This window comes from Siniperca chuatsi, linkage group LG3, assembly GCF_020085105.1.
Source record: "Siniperca chuatsi isolate FFG_IHB_CAS linkage group LG3, ASM2008510v1, whole genome shotgun sequence".
NCBI classification, from domain to species: Eukaryota; Metazoa; Chordata; class Actinopteri; order Centrarchiformes; family Sinipercidae; genus Siniperca; species Siniperca chuatsi.
This window is the reverse complement of record NC_058044.1, coordinates 18,297,192-18,314,162: the sequence shown is the minus strand read 5'-3', so window position 1 is coordinate 18,314,162 and position 16,971 is coordinate 18,297,192. Positions and strand designations below refer to the sequence as shown.

General features: G+C 42.7%; 1 protein-coding gene across 21 annotated transcripts in view; it reads left to right on the top strand.

Moving 5' to 3' along the window:
• Positions 1-16,971, top strand: part of LOC122872884 (nuclear factor 1 X-type-like) — a 110,780-nt gene that overhangs the window by 34,996 nt on the left and 58,813 nt on the right. For 20 of the 21 annotated variants that reach the window (XM_044188960.1, XM_044188963.1, XM_044188958.1 and 17 more), the window contains one exon: positions 458-989. In XM_044188960.1, coding sequence (XP_044044895.1) covers positions 458-989 — 532 coding nt within the window. Of the gene's footprint in view, positions 1-268; positions 990-16,971 lie in introns of those variants that run through there. The other variant, XM_044188950.1, reaches the window with a different exon arrangement.

Below are 16,971 nucleotides of genomic sequence, written 5' to 3'. Positions count from 1 at the left end.
AAATGTTTAAACTAATTTTATTTGAAGAAAACCCTCACAGTTGATACTTAATATCCCTTTCTTATCTCTTACCTCTCATTCTTTCAGTATTGTGTTGTTCAGTGTTTTGTGTCCTTCAATGTGATGTATCTGTGTTAGGTGTTAGGTAGAGAGTGTAAAGCATCTCTCTCTCTCTCTCTCTCTCTCTCTCTCTCTCTCTCTCTCTCTCTCTCTCTCTCTCTCTCTCTCTGTGCCTCTCGCTCATTCTCTCCCTCCGCTCACACAGAGAAGGCGCTGCTCCTCCATGCTGCGTGCCGGTGCTAACTGCCTCTCTTCTCTCTTCCCTTCCTCACCCCCACTCCCTCTCTCCCCATCCTTCTCTCCCCCATTCTCCCCCTCTCTCTCCACTGCCTCCTCCTGCTTCCCCCCCTCCTCTCTCTCCTCCTCCACCCTCCCCCCATCCTCCTCCCTCATCCAGGATGAATTCCACCCCTTCATCGAGGCCCTGCTGCCCCATGTCCGCGCCTTCGCCTACACCTGGTTCAACCTGCAGGCCCGCAAGCGCAAATACTTCAAGAAGCACGAGAAGCGCATGTCCAAGGAGGAAGAACGTGCAGTGAAGGATGAGCTGCTGGGGGAGAAGCCAGAGATCAAGCAGAAGTGGGCCTCGCGCCTGCTGGCCAAGCTCCGCAAGGACATCCGGCCGGAGTTCCGTGAGGACTTTGTGCTCACCATCACGGGGAAAAAGCCCCCCTGCTGCGTGCTGTCCAACCCCGACCAGAAGGGCAAGATCCGTCGCATCGACTGCCTGCGCCAGGCCGACAAGGTGTGGCGGCTGGACCTGGTGATGGTCATCCTGTTCAAGGGCAGCCCACTGGAGAGCACGGACGGGGAACGGCTGGTCAAGTCACCACAGTGCACCAACCCTGGCCTGTGCGTCCAGCCGCACCACATCGGAGTGTCCGTCAAGGAGCTGGACCTCTACCTGGCCTACTTCGTCCACACGCCAGGTATGTGGCCAAGTGGATACTGGACACTAATAGGCAGGGATGCCAACACATTAACACTTGTCCTACATGCCCGTGTGCATGTGCATATAGATGTACACATACATTTGCATAATCACACACATGTACACACACAGAAACACTTGCTTGTGTGACACATAATTAAAAAGAGAGGGAATGACAGAAATAAAAATACATAAAGATAAGCCCAAGTGAAGTAAGTTTCAGAAACACACACAAAAAAATTGGAGATAATTATAATTATAACTAAGCTATCTAATAATATTATATCAAAATTGTGAATTCAGAAAAGTTATTTAACAATTTTCTGCTAAATAAATAAAGCAAACTTTTACCTTTGAGAAACAAAATGGAAATCCCTTCCTGCTTTTGTTCTCCTAGCAAATAGTTTTGCTTTTTATCTTTTTAGTATTTTTCCTTCTTTTCTTCTGTTTCTTGGTGTTTGTTTACATGACAACATAGTATCAACAGTAATAAAAAGAAGATGTGAGTGTGTGTCCAGGGCATTCGGCCAGCGTGGTCTGGCAAGTACGTGTTCATTTCTCTGAGCGAGGCATTTGCGGCTTCATATGAGCATGTATTTTATGTTTTTTATGGGAAGAAATTTGTGTGTGTGTGTGTGTGTGTGTGCGTGTGTGTGAGAGTGTTTTTTATGAGATGATCACCACTGTCAAATTGTGTGTCAAATTGTGTGTTTTTGTGTGATGAGTGAGAGTCGCTGTAGTGTATGTGCCACGATAAGGCCATTGTAGCCAGGGATCGTCATTTGGCCACAACCCAGATTGTGTGTGTGTGTGTGAGAGAGGGAGAGCAGAGCCGCGAGTCTCCTGCTCTCAGGCCGCAGGCTGCTGCCGCCTTCACCGTCTGCCTGAACGCTAGCACCACGTTGGACCTGGCTGCCAAACACACACTCACACAGAAAACACCAGTGCTCACAGACAGCCAGTACTAGTCTACTACAGCAGCCACCTTCACACCCATACACACACATACAAACACAGCTAAATAAAGATACACACATTCGATTAAAAAAAAAAGAAAAACAACTCTGTCATCTTTGTAGCGCACTTTCACACGTAGAGCCAAACACGGTTTTAGTCACGATTGCGTACACACACCCACACAGCACGCACTCTCGGCCAAGGACTATCATAGATACAGTTTGATACAGCCAAACATTGTTGTATCTCAGCCACCATCATGGATACACACACTCACACTCGGCCAAACATCGCTGTAGCCTCCAGTGCGCGTACTCTACACACACAGCCAAAACACTGGCTGTGTTGTAGTTTTTCCCCACATTGCAAAAAACACTGTCACAGCAACTACACACACGTGCACACATGAAACACATTTCACAGCCAAATCCTCCAAATACACACCACTTCACCATTTGCTGGCTACGTATACATACAAACACACGCTCATGACCTAATATTATCTCAGCTGGAATTTTCTGGAAATTTCAAACAGTGACTCAACCAGCTTCACACACACACACACACACACACACACACACAGGCACATATATATATATATATATATATATATATATATATATATATACAGCATACCCCAGCCACTGCCCAAATACACACACTCACTCTCTGCCTAGGCAGAACTCTTATGGTAGCCGCTAACATGAGTGTAGCCAAATGCTATCACAGCCGTCCCTCAGTATCTCTCTCTCTCGTTGACTCATACACACACAAAATCTCGGTCCAGGCCAAACACCTCATGCGGCCCGAGCCAAACCCTGGCAGCAGCTCCAGCTTCATTCTGTTGGTCTGTCTGTGGCGGTGATAAACTGTAGGTAGCGGGCAGTCCTAAAATTGACTAAGGAAATACATTTTTTTGTGATAAATTGTCTCTCAAATATGATTGTTTAATTTAATTTAATTTTTACTGATTTTTTTTTAAATGCACTATAACTGAGACAGTGCTGCAAAAAAAGAAAAGTGTTTTTATAATTTTTACTTCATGGATTCTGGGTCAGTGAGTTGTGTTTTGGGATTTAGTAACATCTGCAGAGCCTGTTTTTGTTCAGTTTATTATGAAATGTACAGCACTGTTAAACACTATTTTTCTTGTAAATTATACCCTTAGACTGTACTAAATTATAGTATAATGTCTGTTTAATTTTAGCTCAGGATATGTGTTCGGGAAAAATTTTGTTAGGAAATTAAATGATACACCAAATCTAGAAAGACATTGCCTTACTGTTACATTTTTAGTTTTGTAAGGGAAATTAGTATGAAAGTGTTTTGGCAAAATTATATAGGTCTAAGTTTCTTTAGACCTACCAAATTTTCAAAACGTATTGTGAAGGCAAAATGGTTCTCCTATTATGCTGGATGCAGAAATGAAACGCAGTCTACTTAACAGCTGTAAATATTATTTTGTGGTATTATATACTACTATAAGTGACATGAAATTTTTGAAAAATAAAAACTAGTGTCGCTACAGTACTTTGGTTTACAGCAGTACAGTAAAACACATGGCTGCTTGGAGAGACTGCCCAGTGTGTTGCCCATTCATAATGTGGACTTACTGTGCGCCCTCTCTTATCTTATCTGGCTAACACAGTGTGCCTCGGTACTTTTATCTGCCTCCAAAGAGCCCGTGCTTAGTTAAAGTCCTGGTTGGAGAGACACTTTGGGGTCTACGGACAGAGAGAGAGACAAAGGGCAAACCTGTCATAAGTGTTACCACACTTGGCTCTCATTTACTTTTAACTTGTAAATGCGAGCAAACGGGCATAAAGGCATGCATTTATCTGTCACATTTATCTGTTACAGTGATGTGCGGTTGGTTTTTTTTGCCTCAGTCGCGCAATGAATGACAAGATGTGCTCATTGTTTGTTTTTGTTTGGTTTGCGTTTTGTCGGTCTTTAGCATCTCTGTCTTCCTCGCTCCTCTTTGATCCCGTGCACACTTTTGTTTTGTCTCCTTAAACATCGCCCTCATTGTTGCTCTCACAGAGGTAAAGCCTCTGCTGATCTCTTTTGTTTATATTGTAGGAGATGCAGAGAGAGAGAGAGGGAGAGAGAGTACGTTGGAAACGAGAAGAGGCTGCGATAGTGATTGTTCTGTTTGGCAGCGCCCAAGCCCGTTGGTGTGGGAAGAAGAGAAAGACGTCTTGTGTTTTGTTTATGACAGAGTGGCAAAAGCTGCCACGGGGAATCTCTGGGCTTGCCGTCAGGCTTTCTCAGGCTGTTCTGCAGCCAGCCAGCCTTTGAGATCCTCTCTGTTACGGAGCATAACACACTGCAGCCGTAACAGAACAAACCACGTTGCCACAATACACAACCTTCTCCCCTGTTTTCCAGGCACCTCAGATAATAAAGAGCAACAAACCAGACAGAGCAACGTGTCTTTGAACATTATGAAATTCTGGCAGAGAATAGAGCAGACTGGAAGAGTGGTTGTGGTGCAGTGCAATGAGTAGTGCATTATTTTTAGTGTTTTATTAAGAGTGAATGACTGGTATCATAATGGAGATAGTGAGTGACTGGTATTATAATGGAGATAGTGGTCCTTGGCCTGGAAGAGCCAAAGGTCTGCCAGAGCAACACACAGGCAGGGTCCCTCTTATAGCCCATGAATGGAGTGTGTTGGATAGGCTTAGTTCACAGTACTGGTTTAGATATAATTCTCACTTCTGTTAGTCTGACTACTGCATAGGGGGCTCCATTTGTACACCATCTGAGGAGAAATCATTGAGCATCTTAGTGTTCAGCTGACTATTTGATTTATAACCTTTGTGCTGTTTTAGCTTAAACTCAGCACATTTCAGCACATTTCTGATTTATTCAAGGTTGGAAAAATAGAAGATTAAAAAAAAACATTTGTGAGGTCCAAAGTTAGCTCAGTGCACTTAGTCATTTTTTGGACCACATTCTTACTACTCTTTTTTTCTTTCTTTTGTACGCCATAAGTGTGATCATGAAAAGATGTTTCAAATGTGTTTCCAATCAAAAGTGCAGTACAGGAAATTTGCAGTCACTCTGAGGGAGGTGTGAAATGTGCTCGCCGTGCCATTTCTGCCATGACCGCTCCACACTCCACGGTGCCAGATCCCGCCTCCCTCTCTCTATAGCAATAGTAATGCCTTGGACGGCTCTGTGAGAAAGCCCAGAGAAACCCTAGCGCTGCCGCCAGCCCCCCGGCCAACTCACTGACCACAGGAAGGATTCACAAATAAAAACCCCACTTGTGTTCATCGCTGAGGAAAACTCCCTGAGTATTCTGGATTTATGGGGGGGAACAGAAATGTGGGAGAAAGAAGGGGGAAAAGTGAAACAGAGAAAAAGAGAGGCATCCTGACAGTCATGGCTGACATGATGAATGGCTCGCAGCATGTTACTCTGATGGATTCCACAGGTTCCCACTGCTCCGTGGCTCAGTATTTCTTTCTTTCCTGTGAAAATAATCTGTTGTTAATTACTTCCTGGATCTCTTCTCTGGCTCCCATGACATCACAGGGGTTGAGTGAACTGTCCGTGTGTGAAAGTGTTTTTGTTTGTGTCTGTGTGTGCGCACAGCTTAGGATGACCGTCAGCAGTGAAGTAAGCATTGAGTTTTGATTAAATGAAATCTCGACACTGAGGGAGTCTGTCAGGTCTGAGGCTTTTGTATTGTGTGTGGTGGGAACAGGGCCCACGCCGGCTAAGAAAAGCTCTCCACGTGCAGAGCAGCTTTGGCATCAGTAAATGTTCGATGATTGCTCTCGTTTAGCCGGGCCCGCGTCTTCTTTTGCGCATCTCTGTCTTTCTGTCTGGCGTCAGGGGCACGTCGAGGTGGCTGCATATTAAATCTGAAGGGTTAAGATAGAGGGAGAGCCCCATCACATTAGAGAGACCGAGTAAGAGGGAGTCTTCTCACACTATTCTTGGCTTCAGAAAAAAGTCTGTGTATTTGGATAGCTAACGGTATCGGGCTAGCCAAAGCCCTGTTGTGTGCTCATTCGCTCCAAAACATGCACACAGACACACACACACACACACAGACGCGAGGCTAACATTGGGGTGTCACAGACATACATAGATTGGTCCAAAACCGCAGGGTTTGCATTTATCTCATGAGACCATGATGACACAAGCAGACTCGAGGGAAAATAAAAAAAAAACATGAGAAAGGCAAGTCAAAGACAATGTTGTTACGTTTGGTCTCCCATTAAATTGACCAGTGAAAACTGGCATGCTCCACGATACAGTGCCTTTGTCCTAGAAACAGCTCCCTGCTTTTTTTGGTTTTTACATACAGTCATAAGCCTCAGTTTCTTTGGCTGAGCCTGACTCGGGAGAGAGTAAAACCCCTGAAAATTTCTGGTCTACCCGCATCTGTTTCCTTTTGTGTGAAGAGTTTTAGCGTTGGGAAATATGAGGTAAACAGATTATTCCGGTGAAATCGGGAGACCATCATCGTGGTGGAAAAAGAGAAATGAGGCAAGTTGTGCTATTTGGCTCTTTTCTCAGTTTTTCTTTGATCCCCTCTTTCTTTTTGAATGAACTTAGATGTCATATTCCTGTTTCTCCTCAGGAGAAGCTCTCCATTGAAAAAGCAACACAGGTAGAAAAGCAGAAGAATTGACAGACACTTTTCAGCTTTGTATTTTGCGGTTCTTCACGATAGAAGACAGAAATCTTATCCCAGTGTCAAATTAAGTATTGCAAATTAAATACAGCATTTATCATTTTGAATTACAGCTACCTTGTTTGCGTAGTAATTTATATTTCCACAAAATGAAGGTTACATTAATCTAATATCTATGAAATTCCCGAATGCCAAATCTATGTGTAGGGCCAGATATAATGTGTTGAAATTAATTTGTCGGAATATATTATGGAAATCAAAATACATTTATATTTAGTATTATAAAAAAATAGTGCAATAAATGATTATCTGCTCTATGGAATGGTATTTTATATAAATGCTTAGCAATTTTTCATTTTGTCTAAAGGAAAAAAGGGCATTTTCACACGCTGCTGAACCCAGTCTAATACCTACTGTTTAGATTTAATTACACATTAAAACACATTAACGATTGTCAAATAAAAATGGGCGTAGGCTAAGCTAAACACGCAGTGATAATAACTGCATTCTTTACTTGAGCTGAGTGGGCTTTTTATGTTTTTTATTTGGAAAAAAACCTAGAGAGCAAGAAAAGGGGAGAAAGAAAGGGAGAGAAAGGAGAAGAAGAAAAGAAAGAGGTTATTGAGAAAAGAGAGAGAGTAAGAAGCAGAGAGGGGGTGGTATTGTCTGTATTAATACTGTGTCTTCCCAGTGCCTGTTCTCTTTTCAGGCTTTTGTAGCAGCGCCAACCATGAAATGTGTCTGTCCCCAAAAACCATATACCCACTCAGGAGGGTTTCCCGACCTCAGAGAGACTGAGATGAGGAGGAGAAGGAGCAGGAGAAAGAGTGCAGTGGCCAATGCTCACTATCAGGCAGGCCAGCCAGAAAGGAGGGAGAGCCAGGGAACATGGCTTATTCACCGGGCTGCACTCACAGCGAGGCCTTGGCATCAGCTGCTAAGTCTGGCGCTATTCAGCACCACACAGCCATAGTCATGCTAGAATGAGAGTCACAAAACTGTGTTTTAAATCCAAAGCACCATTACTTTATGTTGTTTTTATTCAGTTTTTCCCATAGCGTTTTTTTTCCTATAAGAAGTGGCTTTGTTGAGTTTTTTTGTTGCTGAAAAGTTAGGTCAATACTGATTAATAAATAACTAATATATTAAGAATTATATAAAAATAAAACCTTTTTCATTTTATTTTGCACATGTGGGTTGAAGAATAAAGAAAAAATTATGTGGGCGAGTTTAACACTGATGTTCAGAAAGACGAGTTGAGAGGAGTTGTGTCGGCGGCCGTTTTTGGCAGGATGCTATCTCTCTGTATGGAAGACGCCAAATTTTCATACACAGTCCCTGCCAACCTCCTCCCTCTGATCCTCGCTTTTCTTTTCTTTCTTTCACTTGTTCCCCTTTTCTTTTATTCATCTTTAGGGTTCAAATGAATGCCCTCCCCTAGCCTCATTAGCACCCTGGACTCCTGTTTGCAGCTACAGAAAAATGTATAATAACTTGTAAGCACAAACATTTTAGCGCTCAATAGGACCATTATCCTTGTTTTTCATGAAAGCAGGCCATCATGGGGCTGTGAGCCTTGACTGTGAGTTTTTTTTTTTTAATTCTCTGATGTTTCTTTCATTTAGTATGCAAAGATGTTTTGCCACCAGACATTCGGTTGATATATCTTCAGTAAGACTAGCATTCTGCCTTTTTAACGGTATCTTTAAATTTCATATTTGATCACAGGCTTTGTTTTAATTTTTTGAGATAAAATATTTTCAGTAGAAGCATTATTATATAGGCTCGGAGGCTTGATTGCAGTTTAATTTCTCCTTTGTTTTGCATCAATTTATTGCCTTCACTTTATTTTCAGAACATTTCATTTGACCACTGATTAAGTTTGGTCACTTATTTTTTCTAGTTAAAATTTTTCACATCATAAGTGGTAGAATTTTACCATATTTTGTAAGTTGTTTTTCATTGAAAAATGTCTTGGCTGTTTCGCAAAAGGCCACTCGTTCTTCTTGAGAGACAACCTCCATGAGGGTATTGTTTGGTGTTTGTTACACCGTGAGAAGGAGAGCAGTTTAGAGAAAACAGAAAGTGGGGTGGGGGGGTGAATGAGCACAACAGAATGCAGAGAATCAAATTTGGCATGCGTCTGTGTAAGTGAGTAAGCTTCAAATCAGTTTGGACACAGATCTAGGACACTAGACGGAGAGAAGAAAGCAGGATGAAACGGGATAGGGAACTACATGGGATTGAGAGGGGGGATAGTGTGTATATGTGTATGTGTGTTTAGGAGACGAGGGGTGTAGTTAAGTAGAAGATGAGATGGAGGGGGTTTGTGGGTAAGGTTGAGGGGGTGAGGAGGGTGGGGGGGTGTTTGGTAGAGTGTCCCTCAATGACGACTTGAAAAACAGGCCGGTAAATAAATGGAGTGGCAGTAAACAAGGCTCGGCGCTTCATCAAAAGACTCCATTCATCAGTGAACAGGAGAGTCTCTCTTTTTCTCTGAAGAGACAGAGAAAGGAACCCACTGACGCTGACGAGAGGATGGCGCTTGTTTAGATAACAGGATGAGTTTGGAGTGGAATGGCGTTAGTGTGTGTGTGTTCGTTCATGTTTGTGCGAGTTTGGAGGGGGTGCAGAGCAGGTGGGAGGTGGACATAGTCTTAACGTGTGGGGTAAGGTGGGGGTTGAGATAGTGTGTTTTTTGTTTGTTCTTTATCACTAGTGTGGATTCAGGGAAGGATTGTGTTTTGGAGGTTAGAATTGTGGGATAGGCCGATGACAGTATGTGTTTGTGTGTCTAGTACAAAGCGATGTAGGGGGTGGTGTGCTTTTGGCAAAGCTTACGTGCGTGTGCGCACAGGCGTACATGTGTGTGAGAGTGAATATGTGCATATGTCTCTGTCTGCTCATTATACATGGTTATTTTTTCCAGACCGAGTGCTATGCTCTATTTTGCATGATTTACAGTCTTATGAGCCAAGCAGCAGGTCTTTTTTATGAAAGAGAGCGAGAGTTTGGAAAGAGCAGAGTCTTGGGGTCTCAGGGACACCGCGGTGAACTGGCCACAGCAAGGTGCCGTGCATCGCTCTCTTCTTCAGCTGTTCATAATTCAGCCCGTCTGCCAAGGGAGCCAGGTGTAAACTAAGTACTAAACAGTCCTTTTGCGCATTTCTATCATACAAACTTTTTAATTAAGAGGAGATGAATTTATGAATATAGAGATCAGGGTTAAGCCACCTCCAACCACCTAGTGAATTTTGACTGAAAGAGCAGGGCAGAGAAGAGTGAAGTCTTTCAAAAGCTTTAATTTAGCTTATGTTTAATTGTGCCGTATTTGCTAACAATTCTTACTCCTTTTTAACTTGCCTATAATCGTTTAGGAGCACATCTTGATATAACAGTGGCCTTGTGGAGTAAGAAATGAGATGTGCATCTATCACTTTAACTCAACTGATCTGACAGCTGAGCTTTATACTTTTCAATTCCAACTTCAGAGTATACATTCATCTTGTCATTCACATTGCCAAGAGACTCTTTTAAAAGCCCTTTGTGTAGGTTATCAGCAGCATCCAGCACACATACTTTCTCAATTTTTCTGTTGCTGCTTGTCTTTTATAGGTTATCAATGATGTTATGTCAATGCCCTTCCATTAATATATCTTTATCTAAACAGGTCCTTTATTTGACTCCTTTAGAACCACAGGGTTGATTTTAGGGTTGCCATAGCACTCAGGAACCCCCCTTTCCTTTTCTCTATCCTCTGTCTTGCCACCCCAAAGTCCCCCTCCCTAGCCCACTGCCTGTTCCCCTCACGTTTATTGGACCCAAATTTGGCTGGCACCATGGCAACCAAGGCTCCCAGGGAACCTTGCCTGGGTAGAATCCAAGGTGCCTCCAGGGTGGCACTGGCTGGCGTTGTCTGCGTCAACGGGCTGTCGCCGCGGCCAGTTGCTACGACAAGGCCAGCCTGGCTCTGGCCTGCCACGGCCGCCTTGGGAGTTCTAGCTTGCTGACCTCCGTTAACTAACTACCAGCTAACATGACCTGCCATATCCGGTGACATTAGCCACCGCTTCCACTGCTGCAGGCCTCTGCAACTGCAGCACGGGTGAAGCAGGGGAAGCGTTTCACCAGTACGCATATTGATGTGGCATGGCTGGGTGCCCAGTGCTGCCTCCCACATGAGAGAACGCAGGAGAGAGAGAGAAAGAGAGACATGAGAGGGAGAAAGACAGCATAGAGATGCATTTTCAATGTATAATAAATGAGCGTATATGTTTTTTGAACAATGCTCTGCATGTCTTGCCAAAACGTGAGTGATATTTAAATGCATGATTATGATGTGTACAGCACTGTGCATCTGTTGAGGCAATATGGTTTTATGACTGATGCTGAAAATCGTCAGTAGACCAACAATGTGAACAAGAGAAATATAATTCATTCATGAGGGGTTATTTATTGTTTTAATGTATGTTTTCCATATATATGCCATATACTATACTTTTTTCTCCACAAAGTGGGTGTATGGCTTCCTGTTTGAAAGTGAATGCATGGTCATCTGCTTCACCCTGTGTAAAAGTCCAAACAAAACAAGCAGTCCTCTTACTTAATGTGATGATTATGTTAGTGTGATCCAGATTGTATGCTAAATAGAAAGGACACTTGTGCATGTTTGTATTTATTTGTGCTTCCTCCGGATACTTTAGAAATCCTGCAACACTTTGGGCACATCTCATTGCATGGATTGGCACCTGGAGCCTGTGCATCCACCCACCCTTCCACACACACACACACACACACACACACAAAAAGCTGAGATGTTGGTAGTCCCTTTGTAGGGCGGTACAATTGGGATCCATGTGGCACTTCTCCTTACCTCAGCTTTCTCCACCTGGGCTAACCCTAACCCTGCTGTAGCACAGTGAGCAAAGGAGATTGGAGCTGTAGGGTCATGCTGACTTAGAGCATCTTCACACTATGTCTTTCCAATTCACCTTGCCCTGGCAAGTGACAATTTGCCAAAAGTATCAGCCCTTTGGAGAAAGCTGTACATACTGTCTATATTTAGGCAGACTGGAGTGCTTTTGATACGCTCCAATAGAGAGTTGGCATTACAGTCATAGGTAGGCAGCAGGCTCCCATGGCCCACTCAGCTTTATTTTCCAATGAAAAGTAAATACAGCACACCATCAGAAGCTGAAAGTGGTGCTTGACATTGTGAATGAAATAATAAAAAAGTAGGGTGTCTGTGGGGTCTTAAAAAGTATTAAAAGTTGATAAATCAATTAAGCTACACTTAAGGCCCTTAAAAAGTATTAAAGTCTTAAATGCCATTTTCAGAGGTATTCAATTTTGTAGCTTGTTTTCGGTATGTATGTACCGGTGTGATTTTTTTCCGGATTAATACAGAATTCTGGATTTTCTGACCTGAAAATGTGATGCACGTGAATCATGCAGATGCAGATCCGTTTTTATGGTCGCACTAGCTTCTTTGGTCCTCTCCTCTGCATGTTTGACTGAGGACGGAGATCAGTTGCTACACACACAGCAGACAGTGGAGCAGAGAGGCCGCGGTGAAGACAGTGAACCAGGTGAAGTGAAGGTAATGTTGTACTTGAGTTGACGACAACTAAAGTAAAAAGAAGAAAAAGTCGATTTTCCACCTGCTTTGTCTGCAGTTGTTGCTACCTCCACAGTGCGCTTGTTAAGCTAATAGCTAAGTGTTACGAACAAGTTAAAATGAAAGATATCTGTATGTAGCCTGTTTGCCACAACTCTTAAAATTTGGCAAATTCTTGTAAACTTAGCTGCTGGCTGAGACGGCAGCCCTCCCTCTACACCAGCTCCTCCCCTCTCTACAAGCAGTACCTGCAGCAGAGGGAGGAGGACAGAGGACAGGAGGTCCTCTAGTATCAGTCCTTCCTCCTCCTGACTGATGTGTGTGTTCTTCATTCTTTTTAAACTTAAACTCAGTATTTATTTTACTGACATTTTAGATTTGTAAACCAGTAAGAGTATTGATAAATAACCGGACCAATAAGAGTATGAATAAGATAAAGATCCTAACGATACCTACCCCTACAGCTGGTTAGAGGCTTCACCCTTAGGGAGGATGAGCAAATCGCAGTTCAGATCCCTTCACTATAAACCTTGTTTAACCAATGTTATTTTGTGATTATTATTTGTTATGGCACACAGTGCGATCACTCACAACAATGTGAAGGATTACTGCAGGACATTGTGCTTACTTCATCAATGAGCATATTGGTTTCACTGTTTTTCTTGCTAATATGTGAGCGTAATGTTAATATATAAATATCATATTGATAATAGTCTAAAATTATGGAAAAATGCATAGTTTTTAGTCAAATAACCCCCAAACCCCCATGACCACATGACCTACCCCACAGCACCGCGCTGAGCTCTGCACTCTTTGTATTTTGCTCACTTTTTTGTCCTTTGCCAATCACATGCTTGACTGCTGATATTACTCTTTCTAATAGACCTTGCATTGGGTTAGTCACTCAATTCATTCAACTCGAAGTGGCGATGAGGTCTTAAAATGTATGGAAAGGGTCTTAAAAAAGGTCTTGAAAGTCATTAAATTTGATTTCAGGATTTCTGCATATACCCTGGTATGTGACTCACTTTTTCATATTATCAGTATAAAAAGCAGTTTAGGCAGCGCTCTTTCTCCAACCCATAGAGATTCTAACTCTGTAGCATAGCCTGACTAAAAGTCTGCTGCTGTCTGTACAGTACATTCCAGATCTTAACTGCACAAAGGGTGGGTAGGGCAACACATTGACTCTGCAGGGAAGGAATGGATATCTCATCACCCTGCTTTCTTAAACTATGAGTCAGTATCCGTAATTGGTCATAGGCCAATCACTGCTATAGTAGGTCTCCACTTGATGAAAGTAGCAGTGTACAATTTGCCTGAGCTTGGGTTCAGATTTACAAGAAAGTTTGCCGAGGGGTTTATGGACAGTTTAGTCACAACTTGGTATTGTGATTGTCTCCCTGACAGCTCGGTCTCATCCGTTTTTAACCACTCCTTTGCCTCAGTATTTTTTTTCTCCCCTCTTTGTGAGCGGACAAAGTCAGTGCTTCTTCCTCACTCCTAAGTGAGTTCAGCCTGTGGCAGGGAGACAGTGGATTCGTCATGCGAGGTGTGTAAGGAGATATGGTGTGTGATCCATGACGGTGCTGGCGGCAGTGTGCACGCTCAGAGCTGCCAGCTAGTGTAAAGAGGCCAGAGGTAGAAAGTTGAACAGAGGGAGAAAAGTTTGAGACTACGTAAACAGGAGATGGAGTATTATTAAGTTTCTCCATCCTTGTTTGTTTCTCGTTTTTCCTTTTAGTCTCTCTCTGTGTTCCTCCTGAACTGAAATTGGGGGTTAGATTGAGGATAGTGATGGACTAATGAGCCCCCTTTCCTGCAATTACCCTCCTCTCTTCTATTCTCTCTGTCTCTCTCTGTTTCCCTCTCCCTCTCAAATACTCTGTTTAGTTTTGTCTGTTCATCTTGTTCATTTTCTCTTCCAGTCTAATCATTCTGTTTCCCTCTCTCCCTCTGTTTATCCTTCTTTTGCTGTCACCTTCTTAGAGAGTAGTGGTAAATCAAGGTGGCACTTCATCTTTAAAAGCATCATGATGGTCAATTAGAGTAATCTGGTCCTAATTTGTGGTAGATTGTATCTGATGTTGGATGGAAACACTGCTTGAAGAAGAAATGCAGATCTGCGCTCCCTTTCTCTTTGTTCCCTCCTTTGTTTTCATTTGATTAGGGGTTTTATTTTGGCCTTTTCTCTACTTGGGTTTAAAATAGTTTTCTTGTTTCTTCTTTCCAATGATATCTGTTTCTCAGAATCAAGAGTACAATTTTTATTACATGTAATGAGGTTTGGAAAGTGTGTTTTACTTTATACTGTACATGTATGAGTTTTGGTTATTCGCATATTGGCAATGAATCCTGGTATATAGGATAATTCTTTCTTTCCACTCACTCACTTTGTGGTCTAAACTGCCTCTTAACCACAGGATGAGTTTTGTATATGTGTATTACAGTGTTTAACTGGAGGTGTGCATGAAAAAGAACATGATTTCTTTTCCTTTCATGGTGCCTGGCTGCTGTTTGTGTTTAGTTTGGTTGCTAGCCTGCTGTGTCTTCCTCCCCACTGCGTGCTGGCCATGAAATAGAGCAGAATTGTCAAGGGTTTGGTTGCCCTTGCTACTTTTTATTTCTTTGGCGCAACGTATCCATACAGACTGAACACCCCCACCCTTCACCGTGACAACCTCCGCAGGACAACAGAGGCCTTGGAGGCTATAGATATCTCTGTATGTGCAGTGAGTATAGCAAAGTGAAATTACTACATTAAAACATGTTTTGAGTCATATTGGTTAACCTGTATTTTTAAGCATTGTTGTCTTTCTGTGTGTTTAACATCATAGTGAAGTGTGAAGTTTTTTCATAAAAATTAAATGATTAACTCAGTTTATGTTCATCAAGATTCCAATATCATCCCAGCTTTCAGCTGCATTGGCACCAGGGCTTTGAATAACAGCAGGGTGGCTTACTGAGTCAGGTTAAAGCTCCGGTGGTCAGCAAGCACCCAACCAGTTTAAGTGGCCTTGAACAAGACACTCAGTCCCGACCAACTCCAGAGGTGCTGCTCTGTAACCAACCCTGACCTCTGACCCCTGTAAGCATGGCAACTAGAGTAAAGAACTTTTACAGGGGATGAATGAGGTATCACATTACTAGTAACGCCTAGCATAGCGCCATGCTCTTTGGATGGCAAATGCCTTGCACAGGTACTAATGGGATGCTAACTCCTAGCCTAGCGCCAACTGCTTCACATCCTATCTCCTAGTCTTGTGCCAAGTAAGTTACTCTGGATGCTAAATCCTTGCCTAGTGCACCGTTCTAACAAGTCCCAATTTAGGCTGATCCTTATTAATACAGTGGGTCATGATCAGCCTAAAAACTAGCATACAGCTGCCCTCTATGTTGCCTGGTGTTATTACAGAGTCAGTCCAATCACAGCCTGAGAGAGAGTAGGATGAGGAAGAAGATGAATGAGTTACTGAGTTCTGACTGTATGTGACACATGTGTGCCTGTTGTTGATTAAAAGTTGTTGTTGTAATTGTGGGGCTTAAAATGCCAGGTGGCGGATGTGTCCCGCTAATCCCCTATCTAATTTCGAGGTCCAGGGGTGAAGCTCTTAATCCGAATCACACACATACGCTCACTCATAGTCTTGCAAACACACATATGCACATAGACAAACACACATCCCCCCCACAAAGACACATATGCACATACACATGTTCTCAGTCCTCTTTGTTAATTGTATTCACACAAAGTTTTAAAATTCCCAAGGAAACTGTTATTTGCAAATGCTTCAAACAATGTATTTTACATAATACAGAAAAGTATGGCAACACATGTGCACCACGCACTCAAGCATGTTTATTTCACTTAAAGTTTGACCTTACCCTGCAGATGTACTGCAGATGATCTGTTTGTTTTTCTTGATGGACTAAGCATCTGTGTGTAGCCTTATAGCCATGTTTATGTAGGATAGCTTTAATTGATGATGCATGCTGTCCTCATCTCTCGTACCTCTGCACACACAGACACATCTACATGCATGCATACACACACACACGCACACACAGCATGCCCCACATGATTTTATGTAAGTCAGGATCACTCTTTCTCTCTCTTTTGCTTTCTCTTTGTCTTTCTCTCTCTTGTGTTTATTTTTATGACTTCAGTGGTTTACAGGGGTTGTTGCTGCACACTCCATGGCCAGGCCATATGAAGGTACACTTGAGATAGAGCAAAGTGTCACAGTGACAGGCAGATAAGAGGTTTGACTGGCTGCTCCACCCTTTACCTCAGTTCACCCCTGCGCCGCTTCTCTCTACTGTATGTGGGTCAACCACACTGCACACAGAGGATAGCTACATTATAACATAGGGAGGCCTCATTGGGGAGGGGCAAGGGAGGTGTTACCGTCTACGATGGTTATCTTTCTCTTCTGCTTCTCTTGGATTTTAGCTCACTCTGTCTGAAGTGTCTTTCGCAGTACAACAATTTCTCACTGTCTTTCATTGACGTTTTATGTGACTTTGACTTTTATCTCAGTTTAACTTTATAATAGCTTTGATGTTTTACTCAGGATATTGTCGTAGGACTAACTGTTAGTCCTTTATTGTCAGAAGTTATGTAAATGTAGTCTTAAAGATGATTAAATTGTCTTTCTTTTCACCGTGTAGTGACAGGTTTGTTTGGGCCTCCAAAACCTGTTGATAGCTTTCTTTTTCTTACTATATTTAGCAAATCAGAGTTCAGAC